General features: G+C 47.7%; 1 protein-coding gene across 1 annotated transcript; it reads left to right on the top strand.

The window, feature by feature from the left end:
* Positions 1-2081: 2081 nt before the first annotated feature.
* On the top strand, positions 2082-12409 carry PI16 (peptidase inhibitor 16). Its single transcript, XM_077839440.1, has 6 exons — positions 2082-2309; positions 7677-7895; positions 8883-8992; positions 9970-10058; positions 11014-11853; positions 12270-12409. The coding sequence occupies exons 1-6, from the start codon at positions 2157-2159 to the stop codon at positions 12407-12409; spliced, it is 1551 nt and encodes a 516-aa protein (XP_077695566.1). The 5' UTR covers positions 2082-2156.
* Positions 12410-13297: the final 888 nt, after the last annotated feature.

Genomic DNA, 13297 nt, shown 5'->3' with positions numbered 1-13297 from the left:
GCCTGATGCCCTTGTTTTCTTTTGGAAACGGTAGCCGTTGGGCCTGATCCAGAACCCACTGAAGTCAGATCAGACCCACAAACCCCACTGTGCGTTTTATATCTCATATGTTATGTAACAAAATTATTTGTTCCTAATGATCCATGGGTTTATTACAGTTGCACAATGCATTTCTATATTGAAGCATTTGAATACAAGAAAGCCACATTCCTCTCACACTTACCTAATGGGCCCTGCAGGAGACGAGCTTGTCAGCACAGGGGTGGGAGCTTGGTGCTTGTTTTGCAGCACCTCAGTGCTACCAACGTTGGTTCCAAAAAGAACAACTGTGGGTGGGATCCTGGAGTTGAGAAGCCGCCCTTGATCAGTTTAAAATTTGCCAACAGCTGCAGCTGACCCTGCCAAAAAAATCATTGTTGCTAGTAGATGAGCCATGGCGATTTTGAATGGGTTGGGGTGCTGCTGGATACCCTGCCCAAACCACAAGTTCCAGCACCTGGGAGTCCACATGGGGCAGTCAGAGCACAACACACAGCCTGGGCCTTGGGTGGTGGATCCAAGCAGACATAGAATAGAATATCAGGGTTGGAAGGGACCTCAGGAGGTCATCTAGTCCAACCCCCTGCTCAAAGCAGGACCAATTCCCAATTTTTGGCCCAGATCCCTAAATGACCCCCTCAAGGATTGAACTCACAACACTGGGTTTAGCAGGTCAATGCTCAAACCACTGAGCTATCAGGCCTCCCCCCTTGGCCATAGACATGGACAGGAGGGAATGGAGGAGACTGAGGTCCAAGTAACTTCCCTAATTCCTTCCTACTTTTTTCATAAACATCCCTAAATGTCCCAGAGCAAGGTTGGCATTTCTGTGTTCAGGGTAGGAAAAAAAGCAAGGTGGGAGGGAACGTGTGTGTGTGTTAAATGGATATATATTAACAGTTCTCCTTTAATTCCTCTGTTATTAAAATTGTGCAATTGTTTTGTCAGCTGTATTTAGAATAGCACTCACTGCAAAAAGCAAGTTTCCTTCTTAAAATGAGGAAAGGACATAAATTCTTTATTTATACTGCTTCCAGTAAGGAAAAATTAAATACAGTTTTCAAAAAACACCCTATTCTTTTCAAAATGGCCGACAGCACCAAAAATGCACATCTCCAAAAATGATACCTAGGGGCCCTGGAAAGGTCGGAAAGAGTAGGAGGGACTTGCAAAACCATAGGGCCAAAAAGGGGGTGGGCAAAAGGCGGTGGGCAAAAGGCGGGGCCATGAAGTGTAATAGGGAGTTCTGATTGGCACAATGCCATGATGCGGGACAAGGAAACCTGTCAAAATTCTATAGTGATGAAAGACATAGAGCTATTACTACTCTCCCTTACCACCCCTCCGTATGCAGTTTCATAAGGTTTTTCTCACTTCCTATCCAACCCAAAAAGTTTGGGAAGGGCTATAAGCTCTCCTGCTGAAGGGCTATAAGCTCTCCTGCTTAAGGGCATAAGTTTAACTGATGAGGGCCAGGAAGAAACTTTCTGTGGGGAAGGTTATTCCATAACTGCCCACTGCACCTTCCTTAGGTGCTGGCCGCTCTAAGACATGATAATGGACAAGATGGCTGGGACCCCGCTCTGACCTAGAATTACAATTTCTGCATGTGTACTGTTGCTGCTTGCTGTTAAACAGCTGCCGTGTTCTGCCCCAGAGGTGGCTGCATTTCATTGGTAGGTGAAATGATCCCTGACTGTAGCCGGTGTTTCCATTTGGAAAACATTTGGGGATCCTCTGGAAGGAAAGGGGAGGAGTATAAACATAAGTAATTACAGCACATCACAAAGTGTTATATTAATGTTTAAAACTGAAATTACAGCAGTAGCAGGGCCCCAAAACGGAGCTCCTACGATTGTGGAAAAAATTAATACCAGGATTTCACACACGATAGCTCTCAAGGAGTGGGCATTGCTCACTCATTGGCCCCTTAAGCAACATTCCTTTTTCATCAATGACATTACATGGGTGTGTTCCCTGTGGCTCTGAAATGTATTATAATAAAGAGATAAATTTCCTCCCCTAATCTCAGGCTTTGGGTGTTCCTTGTTTCGGGAAGTGCTTTAAATCTGTCTGCCAGAGGCATGGGCTGCTAAAGCCAGAGACCGACTGCCACAATGCTGAGCTCTGGGCTTCCTCCCCTTCTCCTATTGCTCACAGCTGCGGAGCTGAGCTCGTCCCTTACAGATGATGACAAGAGGTTGATTGTGGAGATGCACAACCAATTCCGCTCCCAGGTCTCCCCTCCTGCTGCAGACATGCTGAAAATGGTAAGTGTTCCATGGGAAACCCAGGGTCTGATTGCAGTCATATCTGGGGTCTTCAAGATCAGTGTTTCTCAGTGACTGGTCCATGAACTGGTGCCAGTCCCTCAGATTTCACTCATATAGTTCATTAAGGCAGCAAGCCGGTATCAAAGCCTGGCAGCAAGCCTGGTATCCAAAAGATTGAGAAACACTGTTCTATATGACAGGAAGGTGTGGCATGTCTGGAGGTCTCCTGTATGATAGAAAGGGAATCCTGCATCTTATTGAATAGCGGAGGGTCTCCTACACTTCTTAAAATAAGAGCATCCCTTGTTATGAAAAAAGAAAAGGAGTACTTGTGACACCTTAGAGACTAACCAATTTATTTGAGCATAAGCTTTCGTGAGCTACAGCTCACTTCATCGGATGCATCCGATGAAGTGAGCTGTAGCTCACGAAAGCTTATGCTCAAATTGGTTAGTCTCTAAGGTGCCACAAGTACTCCTTTTCTTTTTGCGAATACAGACTAACATGGCTGCTACTCTGAAACCTTGTTATGAAATGTACTTTGAAAGTTTAAGTTCATAAATGTGATTGACTCTAGCTGGAGATCCAGTGTAAAAATTGTTTCTTTTTTCCTCCTGTAGCAATGACTGGGCTACACACCATGTGTCGTAAATATCATGGCTGTAGTAAACAAACTTGCAATGAACAAATAACCAAAACTTAAATTCACCAGCCAGAGTGACAAAATCCCAACTGAGCTTGGAGAATTCTTCTTAGTGTTGCACTTCATTGATAAATACTTGTGATTACTGATAGACTCTTTTGTCTATAGGATGGAATATAAAATTGAACGTCAACCATTGATTTTGGCTGTATGAGTATCTTAAGATTGGCCATCTTTCATCCAAGGTGCTCGTGTATGTTCCTTCTCACAACACCTCTGTGGGGTAGGTCTGGCAAAAAAGTACTATCCCCATTTTATAGATGGGAAAATCTAACGCATGAAGAAGCAATATGCCCAAGGTCATATAGTTTGTCTAAGCTACAAATAGAGCCTCATTCTTTCTGTCCCTGCTCTAACCATAAGGAGATGCTGCTTCTTGTATTAGACCCCTTGATTTGAGTAAGATGTCTCTCCATATCTGATGAATTACTTATTATTTGTAAAGTGTTTTGAAGAGGGAAAGTACTACATAAAGTGCAAGGTGTTGATATTTGGACTGCATTACCTCTTTGGCTAAAGACAAATTTGCAGCGGGTTCTTTATCATGACTACAGTCGGTTGGAGATTTTTTGATGAGCACTGAAAAATGTCAATTTGTCAAAACCAAAACTGTTCACGAAACAGGATCAATTTTGATGACTCTTGTGATGCCAAAATATTTTGGTGGGAAAAGTTTTCATTTTTTCAATTTGAAACAAATGTTCATTTTGAAATTTTAGTAAATTTCAAGTTAAAAGAAGATTTTTAAAAGGTCAGAATTGAAACAAAATGTTTCAAAATTATAAAAACGAAATGGTTCCATTGACCCAAACCAATTTTTTTGGGAGGATTTTTGGTTTGTGAAAATTGTTGGGATTTTGATTTTCATCCTATTTTCGGGAGAGGAAAATTTTTCAATATCTCAAAAATATTCACAGGACAAGAAAACTACCCTCCTCTGCCCTCACCTCTAATCATGACCTGGTTGTTTTAGGCCTTGCCAGCACACACAGTTTGCACTGATTTAACTAAACTCGTTTTGTGTAGACAGAACCCAAGTTAATTTGACACTATTTTAGTTCAGGGGTGAAATTTTTAAAAAGCACCTAAGTCCCATTTTCAAAAGGGACTTAGGAGTCTAAATCTCAGTGAAAGTCAAAGGGACTTAGCCTCCTAAGTGCTTAATTCATTTTTTTAAAATGAGGCTTAAGTAATGTGCTCTACTGGGGTGTGATTTCTAAAACACACTAGCGTGCTGCACATTAATTGACCCTGCTGGTGCACTTTAATGCAGTGCTGTTTGGGTAATGATAGATTCCCCAGTGCTGTTTGGGTAATGATAGATTCCCCAGAAAATTTTTCTGGGACGAGTTGAAACTTGGAAAGCACAAGAGGGGTGGTGAATGAAAATGCTTCAAAGACATTATGAAGTAGAATCTGACCTTCATTGACATAAATATTGATAATTTCAAAGCCAAGGCCAGACCTGAATGGAGAGCAACTATCCATAAAGGCAGTAAACACTATGGGGAAGACATACATGAAAAATGGATCAAAAAAAGGGTCAAGCATCTTGCCAAGTCCTCAGTGGGACCCTGCACATTCTTATGTGACATCTGTTTACAATCTTGCTCCTCAAGGGTTGGACTGTACAGCCACTTGAGAATGTGTGATGTCATTGTCGGATACGACAGCCAGCCATACAGTGCTGTCTGAAACATTAAAGTGCACAAGGGAAACTTTAGTGTGCACCAGTGGGGCCTTTATACAGACCAATTAACACTCAACACATTAGTGCGCTTTAGAAATCAAGCTCTTGGACAAACTCTTAACTCATTTAAGCAATTTTGAAAATTGCTTAATGAAGTATGCTGCTGCTTATTGTAAAAATGGAATGATGACTTAGGCATATGACAATAAGAACATTCAATCCTATTTGTTTTAAATAAAGGCTTGAAGCCAGATTTGACTGCTTTGTAGCACATTCCGCCTTGACACTGATTCTAACTCAGATCCTGTCCTGAAAAATGTATTGATCTTGACTGTGGTTTACTCAAGAGTCTTGCCTTTGTCCTGAGTTTACCATGAACAGTTTATCACCCGTGCTACATTTACTATTATAGAACTTAAAAGACCTGATGGCCAGCAGCAGCAGCTTCTCCATGGTAAACTTTTGTAAGCCGTTCAGTTTAGAAACAATCCCGTGAGTCTCTGATTAAACTCCGGGTGTCTGCATTGCTCTTCTGGATTTCCAAGGACGTTTTCCTTTCAGAAGAAGCAGATCTCAGCTTCTGAGTTCACCTACTCCGGTAGCTAACTGCCCATCGGCAGTCACCCGATGCTTGTGTTTGGGACAGCAGAAGTGGTTACCATGGAAATGGTTATACAATGGACATATGCAGACCAAACCCTTATGTTTTTTAATGAAGCAAATAACACAGAGGTTAGTTCTCTGCTTATGGAACCCAGCTCCCTGCTACAGGGAGGGGATAATGAGCCCCCACACCAAGACCTGCAGCCAACCCTCTTTCCAAAGCCACATCAGACACCCCTCTCCCCTGCCGCCGCCCCCTTATAAGTAAGCAGAGAGCCACTTGGGAGAACAGAGGCTGCATCTTCTGTGATCCTTGCTGCCTACCCTTGGGCTCTGACACATAAGAATCAGTGAACCAGGAATCGTCCAATCGTCCTCACACCAACTAAGGTAATCACCTTCCTCGCAAAATACTGAGGGTTTCCCCACTGGATCACACCCCACTCCTGCCCCCATCAGGTGATAAACCCACCTTCCTCACCCATTGCTCCATCCTTTGATTTTCATGATCTTTCAGTGGGCTTGTACGTCTGGGTTCTCCTCCCACCTGCCCTGCTATCTCTGCTGGTTGGATTTCAGAGAAGCTGCTGCCTCCTTTAAATAATGTAAAGAAAGTCCAAGCAGCTGTATCTTCGTGTTCCCTTTAATGCTTCTCTTATGCAAAAACATCTCCCTCTCTTACCTAGCAACCGCCACTAGGTAGGATATGGAGCCCAGGGGAGCTCAGCTGGACAAGAAGCTGTTGTCAGTCCGGGCACTGGAGGGATCACTTGGGAGGCAGATGTCAGACTGAGTCTCCGGTCAAGTTTAAATGATGAGGTTACCAGATGTGTGCGCTGGCTCCTGTTCTCTGGCCTTACACAGCTGTTGAACTGGGCATGTCCCTCTCTCCATGCATTCCCACAGTTTGTCCTGTTCATTGCAGTCAGCGGTTCCACCAAGGGACCCAGATCTTCTGGGTTCCATTCCCAGCTTTTTGCCCTGTGACATTGAATGTCACCACACTGCTCATTGCCTCAGTTTCCCCTTTGGTAAAACAGGGATAATTCCTAACTGGGTAGGGGTGCTTTGAGATCCAGGGATGGAAGCGGCTGTAGAGCGGCTGCTATTTTATTACTGTCCATTGACAACCAGTGTTTTATATTCACATTTGCCTTAGGCTGGTATGTTCTAAGGAACCTAAGGAGGTTAGATACTGAGTTCCAATGAATTTCACTGGAATTTGAGCAGCTAATGCCCTTGGGTTCCCTTTAAAACCCCATCCTAAAACCCCAATTCAGCAGTTGCATCCCTAAGGGGTTTCAGAGTAACAGCCGTGTTAGTCTGTATTCGCAAAAAGAAAAGGAGTACTTGTGGCACCTTAGAGACTAACCAGTTTATTTGAGCATGAGCTTTCGTGAGCTACAGCTCACTTCATCAGATACATACCGTGGAAACTGCAGCAGACAGTTTCCACGGTATGTATCTGATGAAGTGAGCTGTAGCTCACGAAAGCTCATGCTCAAATAAACTGGTTAGTCTCTAAGGTGCCACAAGTACTCCTTTTCTTTTATCCCTAAGGGGGACTCCATCATTATCATCATGGCAAATCCCAGGAACACGGCCTCCTTGCAGATTAAGCGCCACCCAGATCAATCTCTGGCTAGATCCTCAAGGTGGTCTGGCTGGATATTCAGTCTGTGCCTATTACTGGCAATCTTATGGCGCAACCAAAGCTTTTGACGCCCATGTGATCCCTTGTAGCGGTGTTTGTTGGTAAACACACTTTGGAATTCATTGGTCTTCCATTGTAATAATCCACACACACCAAGAAAACTGCTGAAACCGAGCCAGCGCTGGCAGGTGCAGGGTTGAGCTTTGAATATCCTCATTTCTGATCTTGTCCTACTATGTAATATGGACCTGCCGACAAACATGATAAGAATCGGAAGTGTCCCTCTGGGGGTCTTCAGACTCACTCAGCACCCACGTTTTGCTTCTGTACCACAGAGCTGGTACAACTGTGCTTCGACAGATCCGCAGCCTTGTGGAAAGTGTCATGTCACTATGTCTGCACGGAGCCCCCAGGAGACTCTGCTTGGGCACAAAGGCTTTGGTAACAGATTCAATTGCAGGATCAGGGCCCTTAATCTTTAATCTTATCAATTAATCTAGATGGAAAATGTGAGAGCCATAGCCTTTACCAGTGCTTGGGAACAGAACCCAGGAGTCTAGGTTCTAACCTCGGGCCCCACTGGATAGGGGATAGGCTGTGTGTCTCTCAGCGTGTCAGAGCGTTTCATCCATGTGAGGAAGGACTCGATCCAGATGGACAATTCTTGACCCGGCCTCATGCTTTGTGATGGTGGCAGCTTTGTGTTTGTTTCAGAGCTGGGCCCCCGACCTGGAAGCCTTTGCTAAAGCCTATGCAGCGAAGTGCATCTGGGGCCACAACAAGGAGCGGGGCCGGCGGGGTGAGAACCTCTTTGCCATTACAGACGAGATGGACGTGGAAATGGCCTTGGAGCAGTGGTACAACGAGCACGAGCATTACAACCTGACCACGTCCAAGTGCACCGTAGGACAGATGTGTGGCCACTACACCCAGGTATCTGGCTACAGGGCATGAGGGGCTGGATTCCTGGGAGGGAGTTGTGCTTGGGACTTGACCCACCGTAGAAATATTGTTTAGAAGCTTCAATACCATGGTGATGGGCCCAGTATAAGAATCTCAGCTGGCCAGGATAGAACTGATTCTTATTCAGCATGGATGCCTCAATTGTGTGGGCATCATGAGCTGCTGTGATCATAACAGGCCTGCTGAACAGTTTCCCTTTAGGGGAAAATAAGTCTTTAAAGTCATTTGTGTATTTTAATGCTGCACCGTTTGGTCACTCAGCGAGCCTGGTGTGGATGCCTCAATTGTGTGGGCATCATGAGCTGCTGTGATCATTACAGGCCTGCTGAACAGTTTCCCTTTGGGGAAAAAAAAGTCTTTAACGTCATTTGTGTATTTTAACGTTGCACCGTTTGGTCACTCAGCGAGCCTGGTGTGGCTTTCAAGTCCCTGTCGCAGATGGGCTCTGGCCTCAGAATTAGGATCCAGGTCAAGCTCCATGTTTTAAACTCTCCACTACTCCGGGACATTTGGATCTGGACTTTTCATTTGGCTTAGTAAAAGACAGGGGCCTCTTCCAAAATTCAGATCTGGATTATGAACAGCACCGTAATTCAGGAGCATGTGGGTTGTGTCCAGCTCGACAGAGAAGAATTGTTGATGGGGGTCTCTCATCCAAGCACTAACAAGGCCTGACTCCGCTTAGATGTAACTCTGAAATGGTGTGACCTTCATGCACAGAGTCCATGAGTCTGCTAGTTCGGGGAGTTGGTCCTTTAGCCCAAGCTGTAGTGGTTCATGCTTTAGCTCTGGAGGTCAGGGGAGAAAATCCTGGTGATGACTGAGCTGACGCATATGGCATACACACTCATCGTCTAAACCTCTTCTCACAGGCAGGGTGTCTCATGGTCTCCCATCTGTGCTCTTCCTGCCTTGTGCGGACAGACGTAACCCTTCTCTCTTCCTCCCTTGCTTCAGGTGGTCTGGGCAAACAGTGAGCGGGTTGGCTGTGGGATGCAGTTCTGTAAAACCCTGCATGGCGTCGAAGACCCTGACCTCTACCTGCTGGTCTGCAACTACGATCCCCCGTGAGTGCGCGCTTACCAAGGGCTGCTCTGGTTCCATCCGGGCCCTGTCACATCTACTTATCGTAACCTTCACCCCTGGGCTGAGAAGGAAAATCCTCCCCCAGGCTCTGCTTACCTTGCTTTCAGGTAACACGTGGAAGCCAATCCCAAGAAAGCCCTTTCTTGTCATTTTCCTGTGGCAACAAAGAGAGGCCGATCTTGTAAATCCAGCTCAGGTCTGGGACAGAGGAGTCCTCGGCTCTATCTGTGGTGCTGCCATGGACCGTGCGTCCTTGGGTGGGTCATGAAAAGCCACATAGTTACAGGGCTGTAAATCTAAAGTTGCTCCACAGGTCAACGGAGGCACCCTGGGTTTATACCAGTGTCACTAGGAGGAGAATTTGGCTGTTAACTTCTCTGTGCCTCATATTCCCCAGCTGTGATATGGAGAAAATGAGCTTGATTCTGCTCTCAGTCTGGTGTCATGCCACTGACTCCATGGAGTTCCTCGTGAAGATTTACATCAATGTACTTCACGGATGTGTATAGGGGTCTTTGAGGTCCTCTGTCGACAGGGCTGTATAAATACAAGGGCTAACTATCAGAGCTGATCAGAGTGTTCCCAGTCTGGTAAACCCTATGGAAATATACATGGAAATTTTAATGGAAAAAGGCAAAATAAAACGATGAATGTTCAGGAAACTGAGGGGTCATTTTTTGAGCAGCTGTAATAATTATTAAGGGCCTGATCCAAAACACGGCTGAAGTGAATGGAAAGGCTCCCGGGCTCAGGCTCAGGCCTCTAGACAGTGTTCGTAAGCCCAGGTGCCATTAGTAGCACAGTCAAAGCTCCCCCGGCTTTTTTAATGACCCTTGATTTATATCTTGGCAAGATCTGATTTGAATTAAAAATCTCCCTCCTTTTTGAGATGGGGAGGGGATTAGTCCTCTCTGTTGTCATGGGCTGTTCTCTTTTCATCGGCATATTCTGCTTCCAGTGGCAACGTGAGAGGTCGCAAGCCGTACAAGGAAGGACCTCCGTGCTCCAAGTGCCCTGAGGGCTATACGTGTAGGAATTCAATCTGCGGTACGTGAAGGGAACTAGAGGAGCCAGTGTCTCCACTGGACGAGCCAGAAAACTGGGGGGGGGGCAGGTTCCACCCATGAGACAATCCCCCTGAAAGCAGTGGGGTTAGCTTCTGAATGAGGTGCTAGTCCAGGAGTAAGGGGGTAGAATCTGGCTGTATGTGGGGAACCCAGCACTTCCTCAGCCCTGCCGGCAAAGTTTTCCTAGGTCTCAGGGTTGGGATTCCAGGGCTTTCCCTGGAGGTGAATCTGCTTTTTGTAAGTGTATATTAGTACTGTCAAAAAGGAGCTGGATTGGCCGACCTGGGACTGGAGTCCTGTGTTTATCTACAGAGCAGGCATAGCCTAGGCAGCAACAGAGCAAGCTTCCCTCACACACGCTGCCTTGCCCATGTGCCTCGTCCTGATCTGATGGGACCCCCCCACCCACTCCTTGGGGTAGGTCATTTTCACATTCTGCAGCCCATGCAGTCCTTCGCGTCTCTGCTGCAGACACCTGTGCATGGCGGAAGCTCTGTCCACTGGGAGCTCCCCCAGCTCGTTCCACTGTTCAGCCACCAGAAAACAGGAACGACTCACTGTCTTTCAACCTGGGCCATGTTCATGCTGGTGACATATGGGAAAGGCTTCCTATCCCAATAGCAACCACCTGGACCCCTGCTGCCAGGAAGTACCATTCTAGAGGGGTGGCGTTTTCCTACATCAGGTCTGAAAACAAATGAAATCTTGGGACGTGCCCGGAAAAAAGGGTGTCCCTGCATCCAGTGGGCTACCTGCTAAGCTCAGTTCCCACCAAGGGGCAGAGAGGTGGGGTGTGTTTCCCCGAGAGCCTAGTGAAAGCACCTGCCCCTGCTTTCTCCAGCTCTCCTTTGCTGGGTTTTCATTGGCACTGCTCGGGGGACTGGAGCTCCAAGTGAAGCTGGTGGTAACCCACAGCCCTCTTTGTCTCTCATCAGAACCCAGTGTAGACTCAGAAGAGGCCTCTACATCCTCTAGGACAACAAGGCCAAACCTCACCACTAGGCCAGCTCTCGCCACTGACACCACTCCCACGAGCCCGACCACCACCACTAGCCTAAGGCCAGCACCCACCCCCACGAGCCCGACCACCACCACTAGCCTAAGGCCAGCACCCACCCCCACGAGCCCGACCACCACCACTAGCCTAAGGCCAGCACCCACCCCCACGAGCCCGACCACCACCACTAGCCTAAGGCCAGCACCCACCCCCACGAGCCCGACCACCACCACTAGCCTAAGGCCAGCACCCACCACCACCACCACCACAAAAAGGCCAAATCCCACCACAAGGCCAGCACCTGCCAGCACCACCATGAACAGAAGCCCACCACCCACCCGAACAGCAAGGCCCCACCCCACCAAGGCTACTGGGCCAACATCCTCCGTAGAGCCCACCTCAGACCTGAACCTTAAAACATCTCCAGAAATGCAAGTGGACTCTGAGGAGACTGGTGCCCCATTGGTGACCATGGAGGCTGTGCTCTTGCTAGACCTGGAGTCAACCCTCAGCCCGACTGCCTCTCCAGAAATGGAGGGAGACTTGAAGGAGTCTGATGCAGCCTCCGTGAGAGCTGAGCCAGCCCTCTCCTCAGAGCCACCTCCATCCTTCAGCCTTACGACTCCAGAAACCGATCTGAGCTTGGACGATACCAAGCAGCCCCCACCTGCCCTAAAGTCAACACCCGCCACTGCTAAGGTGACCTCCCTCCTGCACTTATTACCACCTTCCAAGGCCGCAGGGAGACACAGCCTCAATGTCCAGTCCGCCCTGTCAGGTAAGGCAGCTGTGGAGTGAGTCTGTCTGTCCCGTCTTGGACGTAAAGGACATAGACAAAGAAACATAAATGCACTTGGCAGGAAACAATAGGAGACTGGCCCTCAAACTCCTCCCCCACACAGCACCGATTCCCTTCCCCGCACCTTCCCCTGCACTGTGTCCCCTAACATTATCAGGGGCTGTCTGAGCTGCCTGGTTCATGAAGCATGAGCATGGATTTGGCCTGTTGCCCACTAACCCACGAGCAGTCACGAGCTGTGTCTTGCCTTCTGAGGAGCTCTGTGCTGCTGTCCTGCGCTATGCATCATCCGTGCCCATGTGGCAGCATGTCGCAGAGGGAGCAGTGTGAACTGGGCCGGTCCTTTGCCTGTGGCTTCCGCTTTGACTCCAGGTTTCCTTCCTTTCTGCACACAGGTGCCAGAGAGACCGAAGAGCTGATGACGGGCCCCACAAAGAAAGACTTGGACCAGCTCAATGGTTCAGCCACCAGCAACTTTCTGGAGTTCTCTCTGTTCCTACTGGCCGCGCCCCTGCTGACAGGTCTTCTCCTCTGAAGGGTCTGCCTCGACCCCCTGTGCTCCTATCCTCAAACTCTCCTCCAGTACTGATTGTCCCGCTGCTCTGCTGCATGTGGGGCATATCAATCAGGTGAAGACCCCCTACTGGGCCTTCTTGCCGCTGGCTAAGTCCACTCCAATCCAGTTATACTCAGTGGTGCCTGGCAAACCGCAGTGGCCATTCTGTTACACTAGCACCGCTGAGACCCCACTATCCCTGGATACCAATATAAGGGGGGTAGCTAAGTTTTAAGTGCCCAGCTCATCTGTCGAAGGGGCAGGAGCAGCTGGGTGAAGAGAGGGGAAATTCCTTGGTGCCTCTTCCTCCCCGAGCTCTAACTCTAACCTGAAGCTCCATAATTCCTACTCCAGTCTGACTCAGAGATGGGACTCCTTCATACTGAAGATCCTGGATCCCCACCAGTCTGGAGGCTCAGAGCTTCATGGCCCTCCTCCTCACTGGAAACGATGAATGATCTACTATCCTTGTAGGACTATGAGGTCCTTTCCTACAAATCCTATATGAAAGGCAGTGCAGAGACATGGATGGTACAACCCTATCTAAACTCCTCTCGCTTCCTCCACCAACTATGTCTACAGTGCACATGCCCCTTCAGGAGAGCCAGGAAATGAACCCTGCTCATCAGTTTTGCTCAGTCCATTGCATGCATCCCATTCCAGAGTTACTCCATGTGGCAAGGCTCTTATTTTGTTGTGCATGGGGAAAAAATACTTCTGCACTAGAGAGGAGGGGGTGGCTCATTATAAACCTCCTGTGGGCATCGTCTGTATCTTGTGGTATGTCGTTAGACTAGCTTCTCTTGAGTGCCTGAAGCGTACAACGTAATTAAAGTTAGATACAGATCTTGGCCTATGGTGTATGTA

The sequence above is a fragment of the Eretmochelys imbricata genome, chromosome 21, assembly GCF_965152235.1.
Source record: "Eretmochelys imbricata isolate rEreImb1 chromosome 21, rEreImb1.hap1, whole genome shotgun sequence".
NCBI classification, from domain to species: domain Eukaryota; kingdom Metazoa; phylum Chordata; order Testudines; family Cheloniidae; genus Eretmochelys; species Eretmochelys imbricata.
The sequence above is the reverse complement of the archived record's forward strand: the minus strand, read 5'-3'. Positions and strand labels throughout refer to the sequence as shown.